A 26,455-nucleotide genomic window follows, 5' to 3' on the forward strand; every position below is an offset into this window, starting at 1 on the left:
ATCTTAAATATCTTGTATATTTGTAATTCGTAATACGCTAGTATTATCAAGGAAAGAGTGCGGTTTACAAAAGAAGTAGAAATATAAAAGAAACGCGCACCGGTATCATCGGTAGCTGTATCGCCGTCAGAATTTCTCAGCATAACATGCTCGCCCAATGTCTTTTGTATTCTGCCATATGTTGCGCTTCCGGCGTATACTTTTCTTTTCACTGGTTCGCTTTGCGGGCAGTAGGAAGAACCTTCCTTGATGGGACCCATGTCAACTGATCTAAAGATATTTTTTTGTTATTCAAATATTCAACGATTGCACATTCAATAACATTAAGTTGATATTGTAATGTATCGATAATTATCATTAATATCTATTCTGTACAATTTCTGTACGTTAAGTCGTTTTCTTTTAAAATATTACGATATAAATATAAATAAATAAATAACGGTATCGCAAAGAAGAAAGCTCTTTTTAGATCTTTTTTAAATTCAATTCTTCAAAAAATAAGATGAAAACACAATATTTTCAATTTTCCATTAAACTATGATACTTAAAAATTATTTAAAACTTAAGCAGTTCAACCTGAAAGTCATCAATGGAGCCCTCCGTCTCACGTCGCACTTCTCCTCGGAATCCGACGAGCTGGACGTCACTCCCTCCTCCTTTGTCGATTCTCTCGCGGAGCGAAATTCCTTTCTACCTCCGACGAAAGAGCCTTGCGTCATCGTGCTCGCGTGTATAATCTTCTCCCCAAGAGAATTGTTCGCATTCACGGTTTCCGGTTTTATTCCGCCGTTACAATTCAAGGCGATCCGAGGCGATCTGTTGCCCTCCTTGCTTTCCGGCTCGCCGTTACGCGCCCGATGCATCTGATGGTTCATCAGGCTCCTGCTGGGCGAGCTCTGGGGCGTCGTTCTGCGCGTCATCGCCGGCGAGTCCGGCGGACACTTGGACAGCTCGTGCTGCCGGAAGACGGAAGGCGGTGGCTCCTTCGACGCGAAACCGACCGGCGAGTTCCTCTCCATAAATCGATGAATCGGCGAGCACGGCGGAGCGAACTGTCGTTTCGGGCTGGTGTGCTCCAGATCGCGGATACTGCCGCTCTGCAGCTCCGGCTGGGAATTGCGGCTTTTGGACAGCGCCAGTTCGATATTCAGCTCCGTATTCTTGATGAGCTCGACGCGCTTGTTCGCCAGGCCGTTGTGTAGCTTGCGCGACGGCGACGGCACACACGGCGAGGGGTTCTGGTACTTCTGCATGCTCACCAGAATGTTCTCCGCCTCGAGGATGAGCTCGCGATATTTGCGATCGGCCTCCTTGTCCGCCTCGATCAGCGCGATCTCCGACGCGAACGTGGTCATGTACGTGTTGCCGGCCACGTGCCGTCGCACTATGTTGCCGTTCACATAACTCACCTTAAAAAGAAACAAAGTAATAATTAAATTTCAGCTTTTTCTACGAATATGACAAACAAAAAATGCTAATAAATCGATCGCTCTTCAGTACAAAGATGGAACAAAACATGTGACATCGAATAGATTAGGACCTCACCGAGTTCGACCGTCTCTTCACGATATCGTTCTCCATCACGGCGGGTCGGATGGCCGACGGGTGGCCGTTCAGTCTCATCGGCGACAGATTCTTGTTCACGTCGTGCTTCCTGCGTCGCAGGCACATCGGCGTGCCGCCTACGCTCCTGCTGCCCTGATTGAATCCCGAATTCTTCAGCAGCATCCTTTCGACCAGCACGCGGTTCAGGTTCGCCGTCTCGTCGTCGCATCGGTCTAAAGTGGGCTTGCGACGCTGCGATATCCTCTTTTTGCGCTTCTCGCTCTGCTTATCGTCCATCTTCCTGTGCCGCGCGCTCTGCCTCTTCGCGCTGGCTCTCGCATTCACATTTCTATAGCAATGTAGAGATAAACAATAAATGTAATTGAAAATTATTAGCATGAGAAACAAAGCGCTAAAATAAGTTCTCGACAGCTTGAGGGCTAAAAACTTCTCAGAGCTCACCGCTGAGAGACGATCTCGTCCTTGGGCCTGCGCTTGAGAAAGGAATCGCGCATCCTGCTGCCGCGTCGGCTTAGTTCGCTGCTGAAAGTGAAGTAGGTGCAGTGGCCGGTATTGGGAAAGTGGCCGGCGCCGCCGCACTCCAGGTTGTCCAGGTCGAGGAACGAGCCATTGTCGATGTAGTCGAGCTCGTCGTTCTCGAACGGATCGTTCTCGTCGCCGCCGTCCTGACCGGTGTCGATGTCCGACAGCGAGTCGATATAGTCCTCGCAGTCGGTCGGGTCGCTGTCCGACAGGATGTCCGTCTCTTTCTCGTACACGTAACTCTCGTCGAACTTGCCCATCATCTCGTTCAGCGTGATGTCGTCCTCGGACGAGCGCACGCTGCGCGTCACCGAGGACGCCGACGAACTGCTGCTGCTGGCTCGTCGTTGTAGGGCCAAGGAGATCTTCGGTCGAAGATCCATGCCCGATGTGATCCTCCAGTTTTGATTAATCCTGCGCAAGAATTAATACGTATCGTAAAAAAAATCTTGATTCAAATTCAACAGACTATATAAAAATATTGATCAAAAGTGGAAATGTGTCAAATGTAAATCAAAACACTTCAAATCCAAATGTGTAAATCTGTAGTCACATTTTACGCATTTATACGCGTGTTATATTTTTACAAATTTTATCTATGTTTTATACAGTTAAATGCATATTTTTTACACATATTATTGTAAAATTAATCGTGTAAAAATATGCATTTAACTGTGTAAAACACAGATAAAATGTGTAAAAATATAAATGCGTAAAATGTTACTACAGATTTACACACTTGGATTTGGAGTGAAGAAAGTCACTCAAAGAGAGAAAGATATATGTACAAGAATATAAAATAAGTGATATGATACAAAAAAGATATTTTATTTGGATTTTTTTCATTTCACTATTTATACCCTTTCAACACCTTTTTTAGCTTCTTTTAATTTTTAATTTAGCTAATTCTATAAAAGTTTTAAACACACGCGATTGTGTAAAGCTATCTGTAAAAGAATAAAGTTTGTACAAGGTACCGTCAATAAATTTCAGTTTTAATCAAAATTTCGTTTTACTAGAGCATAACATTAATGTAATGTACAATCAGCATAAAGTGTATACACGCAAACCAATGCACACGCAATTCGCGAGCCAACGATAATCGTATTGCAAAAGAAATTACCGTTGCGGTTGACGGTATCACGTGCAATCAGCTTGTAATTGTGAATTAAACATTAAATCTAGTTTAAAGGGCAAACGTCCGTTTCCCGTAATTGCGGGTCGGCGGCCAATAAAGCGCACAGTTTCGCGAATCTTTTCTGCTTCGCGGAACTTTTCTAACCATCGGCTTCTGCTTTAACTGCGTGTACCGCCGTCGTGCCGGTCAATTCCAGACCGAAGACTGAAAGAGCCGGTGGATTTGGGGAAAAGAAAAACTCTACTTGAAAAAGGATACGCCGTCCGCCAGCAACTTACGCAATTAGAAGTTTCTCCTATGAGAAATTGGATAAGTTCCGAGAGCAACGACACAGAGCCGCTGCAGAAATACCTGTATCGGATATTTTCATCTTAGAAATTCCTCGCGTTTCGCCTCTACATTCCGTTTCTCGCAGTCCTATTTATTCGTTTTTTAATTTTCATCCGTCTGCCTTCTGCCAGACGATCTTTAATCTGATTAGACATCTAATTATAATTAGATGATTAAAACGATAATTATCATTGTCGTAATCATCTAATTATAGTGATCAGATTTTTTCGATAATTTTGAATTGAATTTTTTTCAATCAAAAATATCAATTATTTCAATAAAAACCTAGCCTCGGTTATAAATCGCTTTGTTAAAAAAACATTTAAAAAATATCACTTACGGGCTTCGGCCGGCGCTGAGGCTCTCCTGACGGAGCTCCCTCCTGCCATGAGGCTCCCTGCCGTTCAGATTGACGTCGCTGGCGCTGCCGGAGGACTCCGTGAGCTTCAGGCCGGAGCTGCTGCTGCTCTCGTCCAGGGCGAGCCGCGACTTCAGGCCGTTCGTGCTGGATCCGGAGGAGTTCGCCGACAGCCACGGGTTCGTCCGGATGCGGGAGCGTTCGCGGGGCGACTGCACCGGCGGCGAGACCAGCGGCGGCGGTATCGACGACGGCACCGGCAGATTGTTCCTCGTCGAGTCGGCGGAATAAGACTCCGTCCTGCGATGCGAGATCTCCTGCTGCCTCGGTTGCTGCTGATGCTGCCTTTGACTGTGGTTCGTCGGTGTCTCTGCACTCTGCCGATTTAGAATTAGACGAGTCTTTCATATTTTATTGATTTTATGGTATATTTCGGTTTCATCGATCACGGTTGATTAAACTTACTCTCGTTGTCTGTGGCATTTAATAATTTGCGATGGAGAAAGAGGCAAAAGATAGGTCGAACTACGCTTAAAATTAGCTAACGTCGACAAGATCGGCGAACCGTCGTTTCCCCTTTTAATGAGATAGTGCACGTTTTACGGCGGCCGTTAGTCAGGAGAATGAAATAAGGGATTTTTGTAAAAGAGCCATGTGCAAGGAATCGATTACGTTGCCGGTGAGGGAGTTACCTCATTTGCATTTAGGTACATTTTAAGTACATTTTTAGTTTAAGATTAAAGAACATTTATACCGAGACAAAAAGAAGCGTCCCCAGCAGAATCTTCTGTTAAACTATGTTCTATTAATTAAATAATACAATACATGCAATTAATTAGCATAATTACTCTTGACGGTGTAGCAAAAGATATATCTTTCGGGGACTCTTATTGCTCCGTTAAAAAATGCGCACGAAAATTAATTCGTTCATTCATTCAGCCCCTTGAAGTCGGCTCTTTATATTCGTCACGCCGTCCCCTGTATTTTCGCCCTTATCGCCCGAATCGCGAACTCGAATCGTTCCTCTCCATTGTGCTCCAAAAAACGGAGTCGCGCGACACGCAATCGATCACGGGCCTCGAAGAGGAAGGATTCATTTTTCACTCCTGCCGCCCATTAACGCTCGATATCCTGACGCGCGTTTCGCGACAATAATAATACCATCCCCCCCTGTCTCTCTCTCTCTCTCTGTCGAGAAAGAGTCGCGCGAGTGAATCTCGCGAGGAAGAGCGGAGAGCAAAGTAACGTTTCCGGACTTTTTCACGTGCTTTCGGGAGGAGCGTGACAATGCCGACTAATAAATAATTTCTCCCCGCGACAAATAGCGGTACGTGCGCCATAAAGGGAATGGGTCATCACGCCGCCTCTCAGGTAAGCTCAGAGAGCATCCGCGGGATTCACTCGAGAGAGGGATTCGCGAGCTACCCTTCCTCCCTCCCCTATCCCGTCCTCTTTCACTCCCTTTTTTTCTCCCTCGTAATACACGCCGCGACGATAAACGCTACTTTCAGTATGTATACTTCCTGCCTCGGCGAAATAGGCCGGGTGTCGTTGAACTTGGCTGTCTCGAAAAGACCCCGCGGCGAACCAAAGCGCGCGCGCCCCGCAAGACGTCGCGCCTGGGGGTGCGTTTTCAGTACGACAGTAATTTCGCGCGGCGAAACTCGAGGCGCGCATTTACCTTCAACCTATAAACTATTTGAGGACCGAATAGAATGCGACCCGTTTGATGGAAGTGTAGCGCGTATAGCTCTTCCCTCGTGAATACGTCGTATCGAGACGTTCCGAAACTTCGCAACAGCGAACGCTCCTAGCGTTTTTCGAACGACATCTGAATTAAAATTTCAAACTGGGAAAACTCTCACACAGCTACGCAAGCGATAGTTCTCGATTTTTAATGATTCCGTGAGAATCTCGCGTTCGAAAAATTATGACTGAAATTAACGTATAATGAAACGTTAAAATACATAGCAGGCAATATGGAATATCTACATTTAATTTTCAAGTAAAATAATATAAATTTAAATTGGAAGGATAATTTAAATAATATAAATTATTAAAAAGTTCTTTAATATTCTTCATAGAAGAAGAAAAAAATTCAAAGTAATCGTAGCCGCAACTACAACAGCGAAGAAGCCATCTCTTCACAATTAGAGGAAGATATTTATATAATTATATATATTTATCTTTGTAAAAATAAAGATATAATTTTAATTATTTTTTTAGTTACGTATATAAAGGAAGTAAATATAAAAGAAAAATATTATATAGTTGAATTTAGACGGTTCGAGTTTTCTCAATTAATGCATTCCTTTGGGAGAGAGTGCACCGTTTAATGGTTTTTGGACGCGAAGCGTCCCTTGTCACCTGCCTCAAATTCCAGAAGTTATAGACACACGGCGCTTACCTTGTGCGGCGTGCTCGTTCGTACTTCCGGCTGACCGTTGTCTCTGGTCATGTTCGTCGTGCTCGCGGATGACTGCCCCCTGTCCTCGGCTCTTCCATTTCCTGGTCGGACACTACCGGTCGGAGGGTGGTCCCCTGCGTTGCCCGGCGACCTCTTCGCCCTGGTCTTATTGTTATTGTTGTTATTGTTATTGGCGGCGGCGGTGGTACCGCTGCCGCCGCCGCTGCTCTGAAAATAGTGGGTGCCGGTCCTGATGTTGATGTAGTACTCAGGCGGGAAACTGGTGCCGGGCGAGGTGCCGTCGGTCGAGTAGCCGGTCGAGTACGCGCTCTCCGGCGAGGAGAGGTTCACACTTCCGGCGGTGCCGCCGGAAGTGCCGGACGAGCTGGTCACTGTCGCGCCGTAGCCGCCCCCGTGCAACCGGATACCGTCCACGTTCTTCGACGGCGAGTCCACCGGATGTACCTGGGGAGAAGATCAAGAATTCCTCTGAATACTCGCGACTCGTATCTTGAAATTTTTATTTGGTCAGTTCTCTTTCGATAGACGAGATAAAAAAATATTTCAATTCAACATAAATTGATATGAACGATGCTTATTTAAGATTTATCTTCGTGGTTCTTTTAGTATTACTCGCATGTTTATTAAACCAAAAAAATGATTAAAGATGTGCAAAAATATTAATGTAAACAATACAAATAATGTAATAAATATGTTACACTTACATAAAAAATAAAAAAAAATGTGTTAAAAAAATGAAAAAAAAACTCACTTTAAGGAATTTATTACAAAATATCTTTTAGATTCGGAATCTTCGATCAGCTTTCAAAAAATATAAAAAATACTAATGATCTTCGAAAGCAACCCGCGTATTATCGCGCCCGCATCCGAAAGATGCACAACAAAAGAACAGAATTTATGCGACGTAAAAATTCATAAATTCAATACGATCTATATTAATGGTACGGTTTCAATAAAGCAGTCGTCCGATGACTGCACAAAGCCCGAAGATACTGCGGCGATCTGCAATCTGAATGGCGCGAGAGAACGCGAGAGGGCGAGTCGCCCGCCGGGGTATGTCGGGAAAAGAATACTGAACCCTTTTTCTACCCGCCTTAACGATAAGCGTCGACGTGCCCTGGCAGCTCCTTCCACGGAAAACGCCGACCTAAGGGTCTGTTAGCGGAGAAACGGACGGGCGTAACGAGCAAACGCTGGCAAGCAGTAGGAAAATAGGGGAAGCACTTCGCAAACTAGTTTGCCGATAATGACGATGAATCCGGCGAGCGTGCGCCTTTCGGGATACTTCAGAGTCGAGTATTCGCGATCGCGAGCGAGAGCAATTAACGTTAGACCCCCCATATAAAATTTCGCAACGTACAAAGAAGGCTGTCGAAAACGATAAAGGAGATTGTAAACTTTTGGTAATTGCACTGGGAAGTTAATTTATTTGTATCGAGTATTATATAGATATTAAATAAACTGCAGAGTATTTTTTTCTAGACGGGAAAAAATTGTTAAGATTAAACTTTTTTTACGCAAAAAAAAGAATCGTATTGCAACAATAATTGACTGCATATGAGGCTTGTTTTAAAATTTAAATGAAATTACGTAACAATGTAAATGTAATTTCATTTACATGAGGAATTTAAATTACATTACAAAATCAAAGAGGAGGATCGTGAAACAGCAAAGATTTATTCGGGCTCGTTTCGCAAAGTGACCGAGAAATTGCGACGAGAGATTCGAGTGGCTCACCTGGTGCAAAGCGGGCGATCTGTTGGCGCTGTGGCTCCTGGGGGAGTTGCAGTTCGAGTCGAATCCCTTGTCGCCCTTCTTCCGGTCCTTCTTCTTCTTCGATCGCACGATGTGTGCCTCCATCCACGTGCGCAATTTCGTCCCGAACATGTTGCACGCGAGTGTCGGCTAACGGAGCGGCGCCTCGTCGAAAATGCCCAAGTGGATAGAGGACCTCCTTCCCACGATTATCGTCCGCCGGAATCGGCTGCGATCGCGTTATTTGCGCGCACGTCCGCTGCTCGAGCGTTCCATTTCACGGTGAAACAGGACCACTGCAACGAGAAGAGACACACCGCTCGTTCAATCTCGCTGTGAATCGCGATGATAAGCAGTAAAGAGGCGACGCGCTGAGATATGCTGAGAGAAGTTCGACACGAGCAGCAGCGGTAAATGTAAAAATCCAAAATATCCTGGGATTGACAAACTCAATAAGTTTATAAAATGCTCATTATAGCATCAGTAATATTAATTATTAATATTAATTAATATCAATGTGTTAATTTAATACTAAATTACGTTTTAAATTACGTTTTCAGCTTTGGCATTAAAATTAGTTCGAATACCGAATAGCAATCGGCGTGTGATTCATAAACATAAAGGAGCGAAAATGTATAAAATTCACAAAAATTATTATTAGACGTAAGATCCCATCCCAAATTGTGTCAATATTCAACTATTTTGTATTATACATAATAATATAAATATCAATAACATCAGTTACTAATTATATTTATTAATAATTAAGAATAGCGATCCATGTTATTGCAATCTAACTCCGCTCGTAAGCGACGAGGCGTTTCGTGGAACGCGATATAATTATGATCTTGTCATAATTGATCCACCGATTCGATTTAATCATTATGCGGCGGACGCTCGCGATCGCCATGTGGTGTCAGGTTTCCACCGGGTTCTCTCTCGGATTACCTCGTAGATCACCGCTCGTCGCGGAACGATTATTGCACAGCCTCGCGTTACACCGCTATTTACACACGCTCCTCCTATAACGTGGCTCGGTCCTCGGGATCGTCGATAGCCGACGTTCACAGCCGCGCGTAGCGAGGGCTCGCATTAACATACTAAGCGACCCGTCGTCGCTTCTACGCCATTTTTCCTCGTCTCCAACACAAACGGGCCATCAAGCCGGGCTCGCCGCGTTCCCCAATCTCGCGAGACAATAAATCTGTAACGGAAGACATATGCGCCTCCCCCCCACCCCGTGTAAACTCCCGTGTCGCGAAGCGTGGATTTATGCGATCGCCATTTATACGGGGGAGAGGAAAGAAAAAAAAAGCATCGCAATTGATCTCGTTTCAATGCCGACTTTTAAACCCATCTGCAGAAGATACACGCAAAACCCATCGCTCCACAAGATTCGATAACGAATTCAGAGAATAAACTTCCACTTGAAACTCTTGCTGTTCAAATAAAATACAAAATTCAATCTATGATTTGTCTCTGATTCTCGGAGATTTCGGCGAGATAAATTTTCTTCGCATTCGTTGAGTTCCGAATCAAGTGAGACACTTGATTCTTCGACCGTTCTCATTACGACCGAGGGAGGGGGAGGGAGAGGGATGGTAATCAGCGGGCTAAACTTAATTAGGAACCGACCACCGGGGGGTCCGAGCAATCTAACGGAGCGGATAATTAATTACGCCACGTGTTCGGGGAGGCTGCACTAATTTAAATCGCGTTAAATCCGAGTTCGCATAAAAAAAATAAGTATTTATGTTATATAACAAAATTTATTGCGTCATTCTAAGTGTCGAAGAAAGCGGGGCGAAATGTAGTCTGAGAATTTCGATTAAAGTTTCCACTGTTTTAGAATTTAAGTTTTAGAGAAACGAGATTAAATCTTGTCGCCTATATACACGTGCTGCGAGAGAGCATCACCTTTGGGCTCCCGTACTTTTAAGATGCCTTTCAGCGAGCCTTCTTACATTTATAATATTCAATTACGCTGAACAAGTCGTTTCTCCTGTTCGCCTTCGTCGCGCGTTCCATGCCATCGACATGACGGAGATACAAATTTACATAAACGCGATCGGAGGCCGCGCGCAGAGTTTCGGGCCACGAGTTTCGGAAACTCGCGGCACGGAGTGATCTTTTTATGGAAATAAGCGGATAGGCGCTGTCGCGCCAACTTTTAAGAAGCATCGAAGAGGTATTAGTCCAGCCGACCGAGTTTTAATCAGGGGGGGCTTTCCCGTCACCGCGTCCCCGAAACTACGTCTCGAGGTAAAACGGCGTTGAACGCGTCGTTTTTCAACAGACCGCAAACTTGGAATTGCCATGCACGTCGGAAGTCTTCCGGACGTAATAATCTTATTACATACGGAATTAGCAGCGTTAATTAAGCTCCGTGCGGCTGACAGATTTTGTGAAGCATTAAACGCGAGCTTGGCGGAGCGCGGCGCAATCACAAATCTCTCCCTTCCGGCTTAATAAAACGGAGAGCTTACAATAATTCATAAATTCCTCTTTCGCTTATATTCCCGTGCTTTTATACGGTCGCGCTCACTTAAATATTGTTAATATTTTAGTGGCCTCTTTCTCGCCGGTTCGCCCGTTCCTGTCCTCTTCTCTCTCTCTCTCTCTCTCTCTCTCTCTCTCTCTCTCTCTCCTTCGCTTGCTTCCCTATTTATCAGATCAATTCTGCTATTCAATTTTACGTTCTGCTATAAAATTTACAAGCCTCTCTTCTTGGACCTTTATCATATCCCATATTTGATCCAATCACCTACGGAAGAAACGTGATACGCGAAAGAAACTCCCACGGCCTTCCTTCACCTTTTGCCGTGCCGTTATCGGTTCTCTTATTTCTGCAAAGTTATTGCGCCTTCCATCTTCTCCTAAAATCCACAAATCGACTTCGTTATTCCTTGCGCATTTTTTATTCATCCCCATCATCCGCGGGACAGATATGATTTCCTCCCTTCTCGGCGGGGAACCATCTCACGTATGCCTCCCCCGTTATATACCGCGTGCTATGTGCAAAAGCTGCACGCCCATGTGCGAGTTGTAGACGGTTGTATATACATATATGTGTAAGGCTCGTCGCCCAATGCATATATATATTTACTCGCGAAGCCAGGGCTCCTCGATCCTGCCGCGGCGCTTATCAATCTTCAGACTAGAAAGGGCTCTTCGCGAAATAAATATTTCGTCGACCGCGCCCGCGTCATCGTCGACGTCGACGCGATTGAATCGTCCTGCGCCTCTTTCTTCCTCCCTCAACTCGGCCGGTGCCGTCCCTACGTGAGCGGAAACCGGATGACGAAGACGGCGGCGGCGACGTCCTCGAATCGAATGCGACGAATTTCTCGCGAAGGACGGGAGAATGAATCGAGGAAGAATCGAGCTTTGTTCGGAAAACCACGCGATTAAAAGCCGGCGAGCATGAAAGGATAGATATCCTGCAAGACGAAGGTTTCTATAGGTCCTATAGATAAGGAAGGTCTACGTGCGCTTATCTGATGGATGGAACGAAGAAAGGAACCAATTCTTATTTTTAGAAAACGTCAATTATCTTGAGTTTAAAAAATCACATCTCTAAAAGTTCAGCATTAAATACTAAAAAAGAATTAAAATTGTAACCAAAAGAAGAATAAGCTTCTTTATAAATAAGTTTTATAATTATAATTCATAGCTTATATACGATTGTAATTTAACATGCACTGTTAAATCTGTAGTGTCAAATTTGACCCTATTTAAGTCGCCACTGCTCCTACTTAATATATGATTATTTTTAACTAAAGCTATAGTTTTTTTTAATAAAACAATGGAATTTAACCCAAATTTGGGTTAAACTGGAACCGTTTAAATTATTTAACTTCATTGTTTTACTTAAAAATAACTATTTATTTAGGAGCAGTGGCGACTTAAATAAGGTTAAATTTGACAGTGTTCAAAGCGAATTGTCGAGCAAAAATCAATTGGCTAATAGATGATGTATAATATCAAATTTTTGGATTTATTAAAGGACTTATTCCTTGCTTAAGGACGATTTCTTGATTAAAAGCGCTTCCAAGACGACGTATCGAGCGACGCGGAATATCTTACGCTTCCCTTTCATTTGACGCCGCGAACGAGCGCTCGTCAGATCTCTTAATCGCATCCGGCATCGCGACGCTCGTTAAGACATCGCTCGCTCGCTCACTCGTCCGCCGCCCGGTCGCGATGATCCGATTGCGTATGCTAACGCGCAAGTTATAACGCAGTTAAATTCGCCATCCTCGTCGTCCTCCGCCCTCGCCCTCACCCTCCGTCTGCGTCGCCGTCATCGTCGGGTCCCAGGATTTCATTTCCATAATGTTTCGGCGGAATTTAAGGACATCCAGAAGGACAACCAACCCGCCCGGAACCCGGAGAGAAATCCTCGTTAGTCCGGGATCGCGGTCCCCTTTCCTTCATCCCCCTTCTTCTTCCGCCCGCGCCGCCGAGTTCGCGTGAACAAAGCGATTCGCTTTGAACCACTTGCATGTATTCATGAAGTTTGCACAGTTCGATAATTATGAAGTGGATTGAGGTTACCTCCTCTTCTTTATTCTTCTCTCTCTCTCTCTTCTTTTTTGATCATCCATCACTCGGTCGAGGTGCTAATTATCCCCTTAAATTTTTGCTCTGCTGAGACTGATGATTCTACATTCATTCGTGATCATGAATACGTATATTCATATGTGGAGGCTGCAGAAGAAGTTGGTTCTCCATAAGAATTAAATATTTAATTAAGAAGTTAATTTCGGAAAATTATGCAAAATGGAAAATGTGCAATTTTATGTCATACTTTCCCGTAATTTAAGCTAAAATATAACATCTAATTTAATGTTAATCTTTTCATTAATATATACCTTAGTATTTCATTATCCTTTTATTTCTCCTCATTTTAGCTGTCATTTCCTTCTCTTCCATCGCAGCAGAACACTGCAAGATAAACATTTATTTTATCCTCGCAGTAACAGAGTTTAATGCAAATTTTTCAATTTAATATGTTATTAATTTATGCATTGTCACCGAAATCCAGTGTCAGTCGTCGAGATAGCTAAAACTAATTCGATATACTCTGTATATCAAAGGTGAAAGTGCTCCGGTGGCTGAAAGGATTAAACTAATATACGACACGTCGCCACACTCCAGCGAAAACGTCGAGACGTGAAGTCCGTGGAGGAGAAAGGGGGAGGGTAGTTTTCAGGGTTAACGAGGGTTCCTTTGGGCCATGCAGGACGGTGCGGCAGTATCGCAGTATCGATGAATGGTCAGAGACAAGAGCTCGTTAGTCTCGTTAGAGTTCCGGTGGTCGCAAACGGGCGCGTCCTGCGACCGAGGAGGAGATAGAACGGGGAGGGGGAAGAGGGAGAGGGCAGGGCCTCGAAGTGCACCCCCTATGTACCCTGTATAATGCCAGCCCCTATAATTTATCGTGGTCGAGCCAGCGTGTAATAACGATGATATCGGGGTAACTTCTGGCTTGATTAAAGCGAGGCTTATCGCCCGGGAGCCGGGGCGACACGCCGCTATACCTCCTTGTAGGAATTTCGCTTCTTTCGGGGGGCGGCCGAAGGTATACACCAAGTCAGCACGAAATTCACCGTGAGATTGTAGCTGCGGGTCCACGATAATCCGCTTAAAACCGAATCGTGTATAGCGAAGCCGTGTATCTGCTGCACTTCCGAAATACTTAACCCATTGAGCACTGAGGGGAAAGTGTATGGTCTTCGTACGCAGCTGTTACTTAAGGCGTAATCTGCCTTAAGCGATTTAAGGGAGAGATGGAGTTTATTGAATGTACACACGTAGAGAGAGAGAGAGAGAGAGAGAGAGAGAGAGAGAGAGAGACGTATATATATCGAGATATCGGGAATTAACTATCTTTAGTTACGGAGAAATTATTTGGAAGCGACCCGCGAAAGGGCCCTGCGAAATGAACGGCGTTACGTTGCTAATGCCGCCGTTCTCGGCGCGTAAATCGAAACGCGCGGGAATGCGCGGAATATTAAGGAAACTTTCGGCGTAACATATCGGCCATTAATCATCGTGCCCCGTTGCGGGGGTAGTCGTCTAGCATTTCCCCTCGGTGAAATGGAAATTACCCTAATGCGTGTACGGACGGTATTCCCCGGGATATACACGGGCAGAATTTCAGAGGTACTTGTATGGAACATAGTGATTTTCCATATCACGAAATGTAGCTGCATTCGAATGAGGAGAGAGAGGGAGAGAAAAATACATATATCTTCGTACCGATGGGGATCCTGAAAGAAAATGATAATATCTCTGTGCGATTTATCGCTGCAGATATTTCTAAGCTGAATGTCTTAAATCCTTTTATGGATTAAATTTTATTAATTTAGAGTAGCTCTTTAATTAAAAGAAATAACGTTACGAAATCGCTTAGGAATTTTTGCTCCAATTTTTTTACACAGAAAGACCGACCGCACCAATCGATGACGCTGCAAATATATAGCAATTATGTGTGTTTAATTTTCCATGTAAACGTAACACATTACAATTAATAAATCACACGCCTTCTTATGTGGATGATTTAATTTTCCGTACAAACATAACACATTAATAAATCATACACATAAATGAGGCACTTATTACACACTTGAATTTACGCTATAACTGCTTCTGCTTCTTTTTTTGGAACATGTGGTGCGCACTTACGTAATTTAACTTTTATTTTCGCGGTTGGTGCCACCTGCAGATCCTCGCCTCTTTCTTCTCCTATACCTTTTTTAATCTAACGAAGCCCGAGTACGAGTCTTGAGCACGATTCTCTCGGTTAAATTTAGCAAATGTGTGTAACTAGTTATTTGCCCTCTTAAGAAATTGATCAGATGTTTCAACAACATCATGAAATTTTTTAATATAACAAGAAAAAATGATAAAAGTAAATTTTTATAACTTTTATGTAAAAGAATTAAAACAAAAATATAATATAAAAATAATCTAAAACAATGAGTTTTTAAATCTTTTGTGATTCTTGAAAACTTGATCAATTCCTTAAGTTACTATATATATAATATTAAAAATCTGACAGGTGTCATTGATTAACTTTTCTTGATTAGAAAAAAGCCAAATGCATTAAAGAACAATATCGATATTCCGTCTGTCGATGTGCCGTTGGAACGTCCTCCCTTTCAAATTTACAGCACGTAACGCAATCTTTATCTCTTCGCAGATGTGTTAGCCGCCTGCGGGAGATTTTTCTTTCTCTCTCCCTTCTTTATTAATCTAACAGACGCCCAGGGAGTTTCGACGCCGGTTCATAACCGGGACGGTATGCAACGGGGCGTTAATTATGCGAGCGCAACGGTCCGAGGACGAGATTCGCGATTCGACGAAAATTCACGACCCTCGACTTAGCGGCTCTTATAGAAGCGTGTAAACGACAGTAACATCGCGTGCACGCTGAGCACAATTAATTATTCACACGGCGGCACGTGACGTCGGTCATGCGCGTATAATTAGCAGTGCCCGTTTCACGGCTGTAATAATCAACGTTTCGCGTGCGGGGAATGTTGTCGTCGTAAAATTTGTATCGACTGATTTGTAACTTTCGACGGTCCTCCTGCGGCCCGAGGCTCACCTTAGTTAAGGCGGATCTCAACGTCTCGTCGCGTCGATTAATATGCATGAGACACGTACAGGGTGTCTCGGTAGTTCCCGTCTCAACTTTAACGATAGGATTCTCGAATTCCCAGTCTCGAACCCATTTTTTTTTTATTAGAACGTCGAAGCGCCAAGCTTCCTATTAATAAAATCAGGAAGGAAACAAAAAAAACTATATATTATTTTAAAAAATTACAAAAGTAAATGTAGAAGGACAAAATTATGGAAGAGTAAAGCCATAAACGAGAAAAAACTCTAAAAATATGGAACAATTATTTAACTCTCATCTTAATAAAGATCGCGGTTGTGTATAAAAGATTTTAGCCATCTCAATTTCAATTTCAATTTGTCTTTCAATTTCGTTTGAAATTTTATATCAGGAAAATCTCGTTAGGAGATAAATTTTATGCATACACGTTTTCAGATTCGTCCTTGCATGTGCTAGCGTGATGCGATTTCTCATCTGGATTGCTTCCGTAATAAAGAGGAAATAACTTAAGCGCCCTATGATCTACGACTGGTATACACTAATCGTGTATATGCAAATGTCACCCTTATCTGGTATACACACGTACACGCCCGGTACACGTGTACGGCTTTGATGTACATCGTTCCGGCGGTATTACACACGACGTAACTCGAGACTTCTCGTTGGATCTTGATCAACGATTTCGCGCGTATTACATACATTGCCGCGCGCACGCGATCGTAACGAGCCCGCGCGAGCGTATGAGAATTTCACTTTTCCACCGCGTGCTCTGATACAACGCGAATCGATAACTTCATCAGCCGGCAATCGCTGTTATTTGTACGGACGTTTCTCCGCAATCCAATTTCGCAAGTTAAACAGCGTCAGTGATGAAAATCTAGACTAAAAAATTTTATCTCGTCGACAAATTGAACTCCTCAAATTTTGAGTGCTTTAAATCTCTCGTTTTCTTGGAGAGATTACGATTCGATTTTGATATTCTTGGAGATCTCCGAAATTGGAAATTTATGAAACTGAAAAATGTTGGAGCTTCAATATTGTCTCAAAACATAAGTAAGTTTGTGACTTTAAATCTGCCGGGGAAGCTTTGGAATTTGGAAAAGTACGAGTCTTAAAATTGTGGGACTTAAACTTTTAAAAAGTAGAAACTAGTTTCGGATTGCGAAACTTACGAAAACTTTACACTTTCGAGGCAACTAATGTTAGAGATATTCGAAGCTTCGATATTTGAGTCCAAAGAGATCCGAGCGAAGAGATCCTGGGAGATTCACATCATGAGAGCAAGCCAGATGTAACAGACTATCTTTCGTCTATCAAAGATTGAGTCGCGGTCTCCAGAGATAGAAAGAGAGAGAGAGAGAGAGAGAGAGAGAGAGAGAGAGGTATCATCGGAAAAATATCGGCTTCGATTCTACGGCCGTGTCGCATTTCCGTTTCTTCCTCCTGGCGAGACCTTCCTGGCGGCGAGAGAAGTCAGCCGACTCTTCCTGCGGGACGCACGTGCGACGGATTAAAAGCGGACGGAAATTATGGCGGTGGTAGCGCCGTTGAGAATCCCTCCCCGGACATCCCACGGGACCCCACGTCGCCGGAAATAAAGGTGCCAAGCTACTGGCTGAAGGGAGTGGTTAAATTCACTGACACTGCAGTGCGGCGGGACAGGAGCGCGGCGGCGACCCCTCGATGTCGCACGAGTTCCGCATGGACCGACGACCGGCCACCCTTCTTTCGGCTCCGAGGGGGAGACTCGGAGCGGTGATAACGTTTGGCCCGCAATAAAAGTGTTTTCCGTAACCATCGGAGGACGCTGCAAATGTGCACCAATCTGGCGGATCGAAGATGCGGAGATGCAAATCCAAAGAATATCTGCGATTTTACGAATCGAAAACGTAAAATATCTTACGATTTTTTAAGATTCGACGTTCACATCCCGAAGATTCGAAACTCCGGAGATGAAAAATGTCAGATCCTGCGAACCGTCCTGTCGTCTAACGTACGAACGATCGCATCAAATGCGCGAATAATCACGTGCTCGAGAAAGGAGGCTCCGAAATATCCGGTTCTCGCAGTTTGAAAATCCCAGAGACTCTCTCTCCCCCTGAAAAGTTCACCGGGGACGAAGAGTTGCGCGGGATCTCGAGAGTTTGCCAACTCGAGAGATTCCGAGAACGCATAATTAGAAATGAAACAGGAGCGGAGCCAGACGAATATGTTCACGGAATATTCATGTCAATTCAGAAATCTGTCTTCGCGCAAGCGGTTGTTGTGTTTCTCGCATACGAGCGAAGCGCGCTTGCACAACTCCATCCGCGGAGTGGCATGCATGCATAATGATCGAATAGCTCTTTTTCTCCATTACGGATCGCTCTCGCAGCAGGCAACAACGGAGCGCGTTGTACTCGAGGCACGCGTACTTAATTACTTAATTAAGTAACGCGAGAGCCTCTCTGCGCGGCTCTGCAATAGCTTAGAGTGCAATACTATATCGATTGCTGTATACTAAAAATAAACGTCTGTAAGAGGAAATTTACGTAATGATAAAGGGATAATTTATGTCTCTTCTTTGGAGATCTTTAAACTGGCTTTTGTCAGTGCGGAAGCTCGCCAAAGTTCGGGAGAGTTGAAAGAAGTTGGGAATAATGGTGCTGACTATACGTTTGCGATGTGATTTAAAGTTCCTCTCGGCCGAAACACATTCTTCCGTTCTGGTTATACGTGTTCGCGAGGAGCCACCCCCGAGCCCAAGGGAGCTATGCCGCCGATTCAACAGAACATTCCTCAGAAGGGGAGGGGCCTTTCGGGAAGGGTCGGAATTACCCCCGGATAGTATTTTATGATATAACGACGATTGTGGATGGCAACTGATCCTTGCTCTCGATTAAAGTCAAGCAGAAACGAATACACAAAATGTAAAGTATATTTATTCAATATATGACGTACTTATATAATAATTTATGCGACTTTATTCATTCATGGTATATATTATTAATTATAAAAATACGTATTATATTTACAACAATATTGATTCGGGTAGAAAATAAAATTATAAACGTATCTACAGTCAAGATTAAATTTTTTCCTCCCTTCCAAATATTTCATTTTTAAATTAATTTATCAAAAAAAGTTTGAAAGGGTATTATAGAATCTCTCGAAGGATTACGGGATCTAAAAATAAATCGTTAGAGCGCCGGCAATTTCCAGGGCTCGCGCTCGGGATACCGTGTGTCCTCATTTTTGACACTTCATCACGACGAGGAGACCCCTTCGTTTCCCGCGGGGGGAATGATTCCCCGACGATGACACGTCAAGGCTCGCGCGGGCGCGGCATTTGCGAAAAATATTCGCTCCGAGGGCGGTGACTCACACGTGGCGACGCACGCGAATACGCTTTAATTAGAAATCCCCGTTTAATTTTTGTCAGCTCGAACGAGCGAGGAGAGCGAAGTGGCCCCAATTTAGATTCCGCGTCGCTCCGTCACAAAGTCCCCGCGATTAAACGCGCGGGGACTGCAGGCGCTCCCGACGATAGACACGACGGGGGAAAGGAGGACCCCATAAATTGGAAACAAATGGCCGGCGGTAATTAGCAAAATGAATATACGTTTGCGTATTTGAGTTTTTACGACGACGACATATCGGCGCGCCGAGAGCGACGCGGCCGCGGCTATTAACTACTCCGCGTTAAACGCGATCGAGTGACGCATATGTTTATCTTGGGGACGACGCGACGGACGTTTCGCCGGAAAGCCGTTTTAAAATACGCGCAGGAATTACGGCTCCCATCTGCGGATTTGACATCGGATGTGCTCCTTCCATTTCCGAAGAATAATCGGAAATATAACCGAGCGGAGAAATGCCACGGTCATGTAAAGCGGAGATTAAACTGGCTGCGAAGTGAAATGGATGGAATGAGAGAAATTACCAAGTTCGCTAGATAACTCTTGGATGTTAATCTAAGGGTTGCCGATACAATTTCGCGAGCGTTATCGCTGTCTACGCTGCACGCCGGGGTCTGTACGCTGCTGCAACGAAACAAACTTGTTAATTAAAAACAACATTATCCGGGGAGTAATAAAACGTGAGCCCCGACTCATCGGCGAAACTCCATCAGGGAGTTCCCCTTTAGTTGGGGCAGCCCGAATACCCTAGAAGCCGGGCGAATCCGAAGACGGTATACGCTTCTCGGATTAATTGCGACTGCGAGTTCTTCAGTCGCCAAGTTACTAATGATGCTCGTTAAAAAGCATTCAAGTCCGAAGTGAGGCAAGTCCGCGGCGCGAGTTCGGCACTTCGACGACCCCGACGGCCGGAGAGTCCGAAAACTTCGAGAGACCAAAGTTTCGAAGGTCGGTTCGAAGAGGAAGGGTGCCTCTCGCCGCGAGAACTGAGTTATCTCCCGTACTATAGGCGAGCTTAGAAGAGTTAACAACGGGAACGAGGGGAAGCGAATTAGTTGGCGCGAATTTGCGAGACACGGGAGTTACGAGTCACTCGCGTAACTGTGTTGCCGCAAATGGTGGAGGGGAATGAGAAGCGTCTTTTTCAGCGAGCATCACGACGACACCGTTCGTCGTGTGTGTTGGGCAAAGTGCGAGATTCTCTCTGTTGACGAGAACGTCGGCACTGCGGACTCCTCCTCGACGACGACGACAACGCTCCTCCTTTCTTTCCTGCGAACTTTCCTTCAACGCGAGACTCGGCCGCTCGACATTTCCGCGTCTGTCCCTTTTTTTTTCACTTTAGTCCTTTGGTATAATTTTCAATCAATTCGAGACAATTTTTATTCGATATTATATATATCTTTACTTTAGCGACTCATTTCTGCGGCGACGCAGGGGAAATACTCTTACAACTTAAATTCATCCCTTTCTTCACTTTAGTCCTTTGGTATAATTTTCAATCAATATTCGAGACAATTTTTATTCGATATATCTTTACTTTAGCGACTCATTTCTGCGGCGATGCGGGGGAAATACTCTTACAACTTCGTCCCTTTCTTCACTTCAATCTTTTATAAAATAATTTTCAATCAATATTCGAGACAATTTTTATTCGATATTATGTATTTATTTTAGCGACTTATTTCTTCGTCGACACAGGGAAAATATTCTTTCAACTTCGTCCCTTTCTTCGCGATCGCTTCAACCTTTTAAAGTTTAAAATTTAACCTTAAAAATTTTCAATTCAACACTCGAGGCAACCTTCATTCTGCATTATATTTTCATCTTAGCGACCTCATATCCAATCGGTACAAATCGGTCAATCAGAATCAATCCGTAAAATCACTCGTGGGGCTAAAGCTCTAAAGAAATTGTTATTACGATAAGAGCGTCGGAAGGATGCGATTATGGGGTGAACGGTGACGTGGTCGAGGGGGGACTCGACCTATATATTCCGAATTCGTCTGATGTCTCCTCGTTGATTGGGCGCGATGAAAAACGGCGGGGTGGAAAATGTACGTGCGCGCCACCCGACGGGGGGTGCGGCTTGTAATATACCGAGACAACCTAAATCCTGCCTGGATCTATAGTCGCGGATTAAACTAACGGCAGAGAGAGAGAGAGAGATATATATATATATACGCGGGACGCGGGCATGCGGGCCCTCCCCGAAATGTGTGGGCGATGAAATAATTATCTATCAGTTACGCGACCGGTATACACAGCGGTCCAATAGCGCGTCGCGTGGTGGTCGAGCAAATAACGCTCGTTAAACAGCGAATGGATGGCAGCTTTGCGTTACAGTCCGGCGCAGTTCCGTCAAAGCGATATTTCCCATTTTTGTCATATACATTTCGCAAATGATTGCATCGATTACGGTCGAATGCCCGACGGTAATACACGTCATCGGTAAAACTTTCAAATAATTTTGTAACATAGTTGTATCGCAACTGCGATTAAAGTTTTTTTAAAAGCAAAATTCTTCACGCTGTTAATTCAATCTCGTCCGCCGCTATAATATTGACGTTACGCTAAAACTGCGATTAAAGCACTTATCCGCGGGAAAGAGTATATATTCTAGTATGCAAGAGCCGTAAATTTTAATTTAAACGACATCGATCCCCGTAGTAATTCTGAAATAAGCTACGGGATTCTCGCGCACTGCATGCCCGCCGCTCGCTCGCGCGGAGAGAGTCTCGTCTATTTTTTATCGCTCAATTTATCGCGAACGGACGACAGAACGGAATATAAAACGCGCTCTCTTCCCCTCTTTCTCTCTCTCTCTCTCTCTCTCTCTCTCTCTCTCTCTCTCTCTCTCTCTCGATCGGTAGCGAATCCCGGAGTGTCGGGGACGCGAAGGTCCCCGAAGAGGACCTCGGTAGCGCGAAATTTACATTTTCATCATCTCGGGGATTCCGCGCTTTTGTTATTCCGTCGTCGCGATATGTCCCCGCGGTATCCGTCAGCGGAATCCGCGCGTCGTGCGCGCTGCCACAGCGCGATGTAACTCGAAAACAAAGAGCGTCACCGCCGCTCTGCAACGCGACCCCGGCGTGCGGCGTATCGCGAAGCGGAATAATATTTGCGCTTCTTTGGCCGGGACGCGACATTTTTCCCCGTCGTGCAACGAAAGCGCGGAGTTCCCGCAAAAATTGCCTCCCGACCGCGTCGCGCATACCGGGGAGATTTTCCGGCAATATCGTCCCTTTTGCCGGATACATAAGAGACACGAACATTTTTATGATTTATGTAATGCATCCGTATTCTTTTCAATATACTTTTTTACGCACTTAATTTGCCGTATCCAACAAATCCGCTTGTTACGCGCGTATTGCTCTATTAAATCACGAAAAACAGATACATTTATTACAAACAGATACATTTATTACTTCAATTCTTTTTATGTTTTTTAAGTAGTAAACTACAATTTCCTCTATATTAATATAAGAGATTTATAATCTAAAAATCTATGTTAAGAACAGAATTACTAAAAACATAAGTCAAAACGAAATTAAATATAATATGCTACAAAATGTATCAAGATAGAAAAACGAAAACAAAAAGAAATAATTTGACGATACAGATAACGTTAACAGCGCCATGAAGTTTTGCATTGAAGGAAAAGAAGCGCGACGAGATTGCAAGTGAAAACTCCGAAGGAACGTCTCTCTTTAAAGCGACTGTGAACGCTCGGGGAAACATTTTCAACTCGCATCGGCAAACGCGGATCGAAATGGTCTCACGTAATTTCGTCCGACAATTCCAACTTTCATCGTTCACGTAGTCGCTTATATTCCTCGCTTTATGTCACCGTATCGTCCGTGTCTGTGCCTTCGGCGAACAACTTTTCCGCGCTCTCGTGCTCTCGATATACATAGGTATTCGTACTCGCGACTCGGAAGTAACTCGCGCGCGCACGCGAAAGAGGCGCACGTTGAATTTCTCACGAGGCCCGGAGGCCGGGAAATTCGGTGTCGAAGCCTCCCCGGTAGACTTTCACAAGACGCGTGGCTGAAAGCCAATGGTGCGATCTGCATAAGGGGTCGAAGAGGGATCGCGTGAGAGAGAGAGAGAGAGAGAGAGAGAGAGAGAGAGAGAGAGAAGGACGACCTCCCCAGGGTATGCATTTCCCTTCGTTTTACGGTCTCTCAGCGAGAACAAGGTCCAAACGCGATCCCGGGAATCACATCTTCGCAGTTTGTACCACGTGCGTGTGAATATTTTACGTCGCCGAGGCCGCCTCAGTAAGGGAGAGAATATTATAGTGCCATAAAAACAAAGTCCCGTACTCATATCCAACGGTTAAATACAGTCTGACTTTTAGTTGAAGATAACGCGCTCTATATTTTCACGTGCAAACACCGTGCGAAGTTCGAAAATAGGACGGCGCCGCGGCGCTTAACGACAAATATGGCGTGCGATTAAGAATTAAAATCGTTGAATAAGTAACGCGAATCACGGCGGACGGGACGTACGTTTATGGCGAGGAGGGCTGAAGCTCGAGACACGACCACGAACTTTCGCAGGGAGATTACCGTAAACGCGCGCGTCGAAGATGATGCGGAAAATTTTCCACCCCCGATGTATGAAACTAAAATCTTAAAGGTGAACGACGAAAAAGAGTAACGATAGTAGCATCGCGGAGGTGCATTGCCGAAGCGTTGTTCAGTATGGAAACCGCGGCATGCAATGCAAAGTGACACTCACCCCCCCCCCCCGCGCGCGATCCCCGCGCGTCGACGGTCGCCTTGAAAAATTCATAAGGCCCACCACCTCCCTCTTGCGCCACAATTGCATGGCACAGAGGCGGGAGATATTGCGCGAAAGAGCGGGCCGAGGGGTGGGAATTATTGTTGTCGAATAATAGAATAACCAGCTTCTCCCGTGGGGATACCGAAAGCGCCTTAAACGTCGACTAACCACGAGACATCGGTCTGCAAATAACAAGAGAAGAAAAGAAAAACAGCGTGGAAGGAGAGAGGAAAAACTTTTCATCGCGCCTGCTAGTAAATGGCGCTTCGTTAAAAACGAAAGGAGGGTGCGAATTCTTTTTTCGCGCGCCCATCCCCCTCGCGCCATTTTCCGGGCAACCCCACGCATTTATCACCCGTTGCCAGGATATCGCCGTTGCCGCCGCCGTCGGCGCCCGTGACGATGCAAATCGTATCGATACACGGAACGGATACGTCGATGTGAACGACCGATTAATTTTAGAAAGCGTAAACTAAGTTTAGAGCACCGCGTCGATAATCCAGTTTCCACAATTTCCGATTTCAGCAAATAAAATTATAAACGATAAAAAAAATATGGTTTTCTCTTTCGTAGAGATATTCTTGGTATTCGCGAGAAGGAACAATTATTTTTCTAATATTAAAAAGCAGAGTTGACATTAATAAACTTAAAGAGATTAAAATAGAAATTTCCCAGCGAAGCGACACGCGAGGAGATAATATATAAAAGTGTACGATCGATAAGACTATCGGTCTGTTCCAGCGGGGAACAAGCGCGTGCTTCCCTCGACGCACTGGCTACTCGGGAAAGAAAAAGAGACCGTATATCAGTAGTTGAAAACTGGGACACATCCGGTGTTATCCTGTGCGGGACTCTCGGAGAGATAAGAGGCGCATGAGTGTCTCTCTCACGAGCATACGACACTTTTGCGGACTCGGGCTGAAAGCACTCCGGGTTGACACTTTTAATAAACTGCGGCGACTCGGATGACTTTACGTTCCTTTAAAATTTAGTGTCAACGTCCGCGCGCGCGGCGCGAAATGTCCGCGAAAAATCCTTCTACCACTTGAGCCTCGCAGCCTCGGCGACTGTAATTGCACTCCGCGCCTAATTACCTCGCGATTGCGCGCCGCGACGAACGTAACGTTATAAAATTAGCGGCTATACGCGCGAGCTTTTAGCGGGTTCGCAGGTGCACGCGCGCGGTCGAGGGAAGAGCTTTCAACTGGATACACTCGCGCGAATTTTCCTCCCCCGCGATGCGCTTTGCGTTCCTCGCGCGTCATTAAATTCGAATCGAGATGCGCTTACACAATCGCCTTTCCCGCCGCCGCGTCGCGCGGGAGAGCAAAGCGCCGCGCGATGGGAGGACACGGACGGCGGCATTACCGCCCCTTTCGAGCGATTGAAGGAGGAACGACGAGGTGGCGGTGTGATGGAACAGTGATAAAAGGAAACGCGCTCCGTCGCGAGATTGCGATGCCGAGTCTCCGTCGGTCGCGTTTAACGCGATTTATCTCGCTTCCCTTGCGCGCGCGAACGTCGGGAACACGCGTTCTCTCAAGGTCCTTCCATACCAGAGTGAGAGGAAAGATTAGCTCGCATTGAGTTCGCCGCCAATATTGGCATTATCGTTTCTGGAATTATTTATAGAGTGATCGATGCGCCCTATTTAATCCCCGGATGGCAGAAACACGTATCTAACACGGGGCCTTTTAACCACAGACGAAGGATTTTATCGGATTATTGTATCAGTTACCATAAAGCGCACGCTAATTTTGGATTGGGATATATCCGAAAAAAGAACGAGAATACCGAAAAAAAAAACAGGCACAAAGGAAGTAGAATTTTAATTTAGCTCGACCATTTTCCAAATATACCTTAAATTCCTAAGGCTTTAATATAACCGGGATTTCTGTATAAAGATAGTTCTTGATGTACGTCGATAAAAAAGTAACATTCAATCGCAGAAATCACGTTTCTCCCCTTTTCAGTTAAAAAAGAGGCCTCGCAATATTTGAGAGGGTCTGCGGCTCTTTGAAATGAAAATTTTGCTTATGGTATTTAGATTTAATTAATGAGGCCGGGGCAATCCGCGGGAATCCGAGGCGGGTCCGCCGCGTCTTTCATTACGGTTCTCTTCTTTCCGCGCGTTTAATTGAATTCGCAAGCGGAAGAGGGCCAGAAAAAGGAACGTAAATTCATGGAGCATTCTTCTCTCTCTCTCTCTCTCTCGGGACTCTCCTTTGAAAGCGCCAGCCGTATCACCGACGAAAATGAATTTCCGTGGAACCGCGTACCGAACGAGAGAGAACTCTCTCGTGCCTCTTTGCCCTCCTTCCGAATTTTTCTCACCGGCCCCGCTCGCTCGCCGGCTGCACCGATCGCGCCGTAAATCGCCCGCTATCTCGCGGAATTGCGAGCCGGTGTCGGAAACGCGGGCGAACAACACGGAAATCGAGCCGGCGGCGCGATCGCTCGCGAAGTTTTAAGCTCTTTTCGGGGTGGCCAAAGCTGCTCAAAAATTAATTTGCATTCCGCCCATCCGATAATCCCCCCC

At 45.0% G+C, this 26,455-nt stretch overlaps 1 protein-coding gene across 2 annotated transcripts in view; it reads right to left on the reverse strand.

Annotated features, from left to right (window-relative positions):
• The window catches only part of LOC105452043, a 79,607-nt gene that overhangs the window by 3,832 nt on the left and 49,320 nt on the right, over window positions 1-26,455 (reverse strand). For both annotated transcript variants that reach the window (XM_011692843.1, XM_011692842.1), the window contains exons 2-8: window positions 8,080-8,393; window positions 6,322-6,786; window positions 3,897-4,291; window positions 2,008-2,502; window positions 1,546-1,894; window positions 577-1,409; window positions 101-270 (exon numbers count right to left, since the gene is read on the reverse strand). In XM_011692843.1, coding sequence (XP_011691145.1) covers window positions 101-270; window positions 577-1,409; window positions 1,546-1,894; window positions 2,008-2,502; window positions 3,897-4,291; window positions 6,322-6,786; window positions 8,080-8,229 — 2,857 coding nt within the window. In that variant the 5' untranslated portion in view covers window positions 8,230-8,393. The remainder of the gene's footprint in view (window positions 1-100; window positions 271-576; window positions 1,410-1,545; window positions 1,895-2,007; window positions 2,503-3,896; window positions 4,292-6,321; window positions 6,787-8,079; window positions 8,394-26,455) is intronic.

This window comes from Wasmannia auropunctata, unplaced genomic scaffold (genome assembly GCF_000956235.1).
Source record: "Wasmannia auropunctata unplaced genomic scaffold, wasmannia.A_1.0 LD336038.1, whole genome shotgun sequence".
NCBI classification, from domain to species: Eukaryota; Metazoa; Arthropoda; class Insecta; order Hymenoptera; family Formicidae; genus Wasmannia; species Wasmannia auropunctata.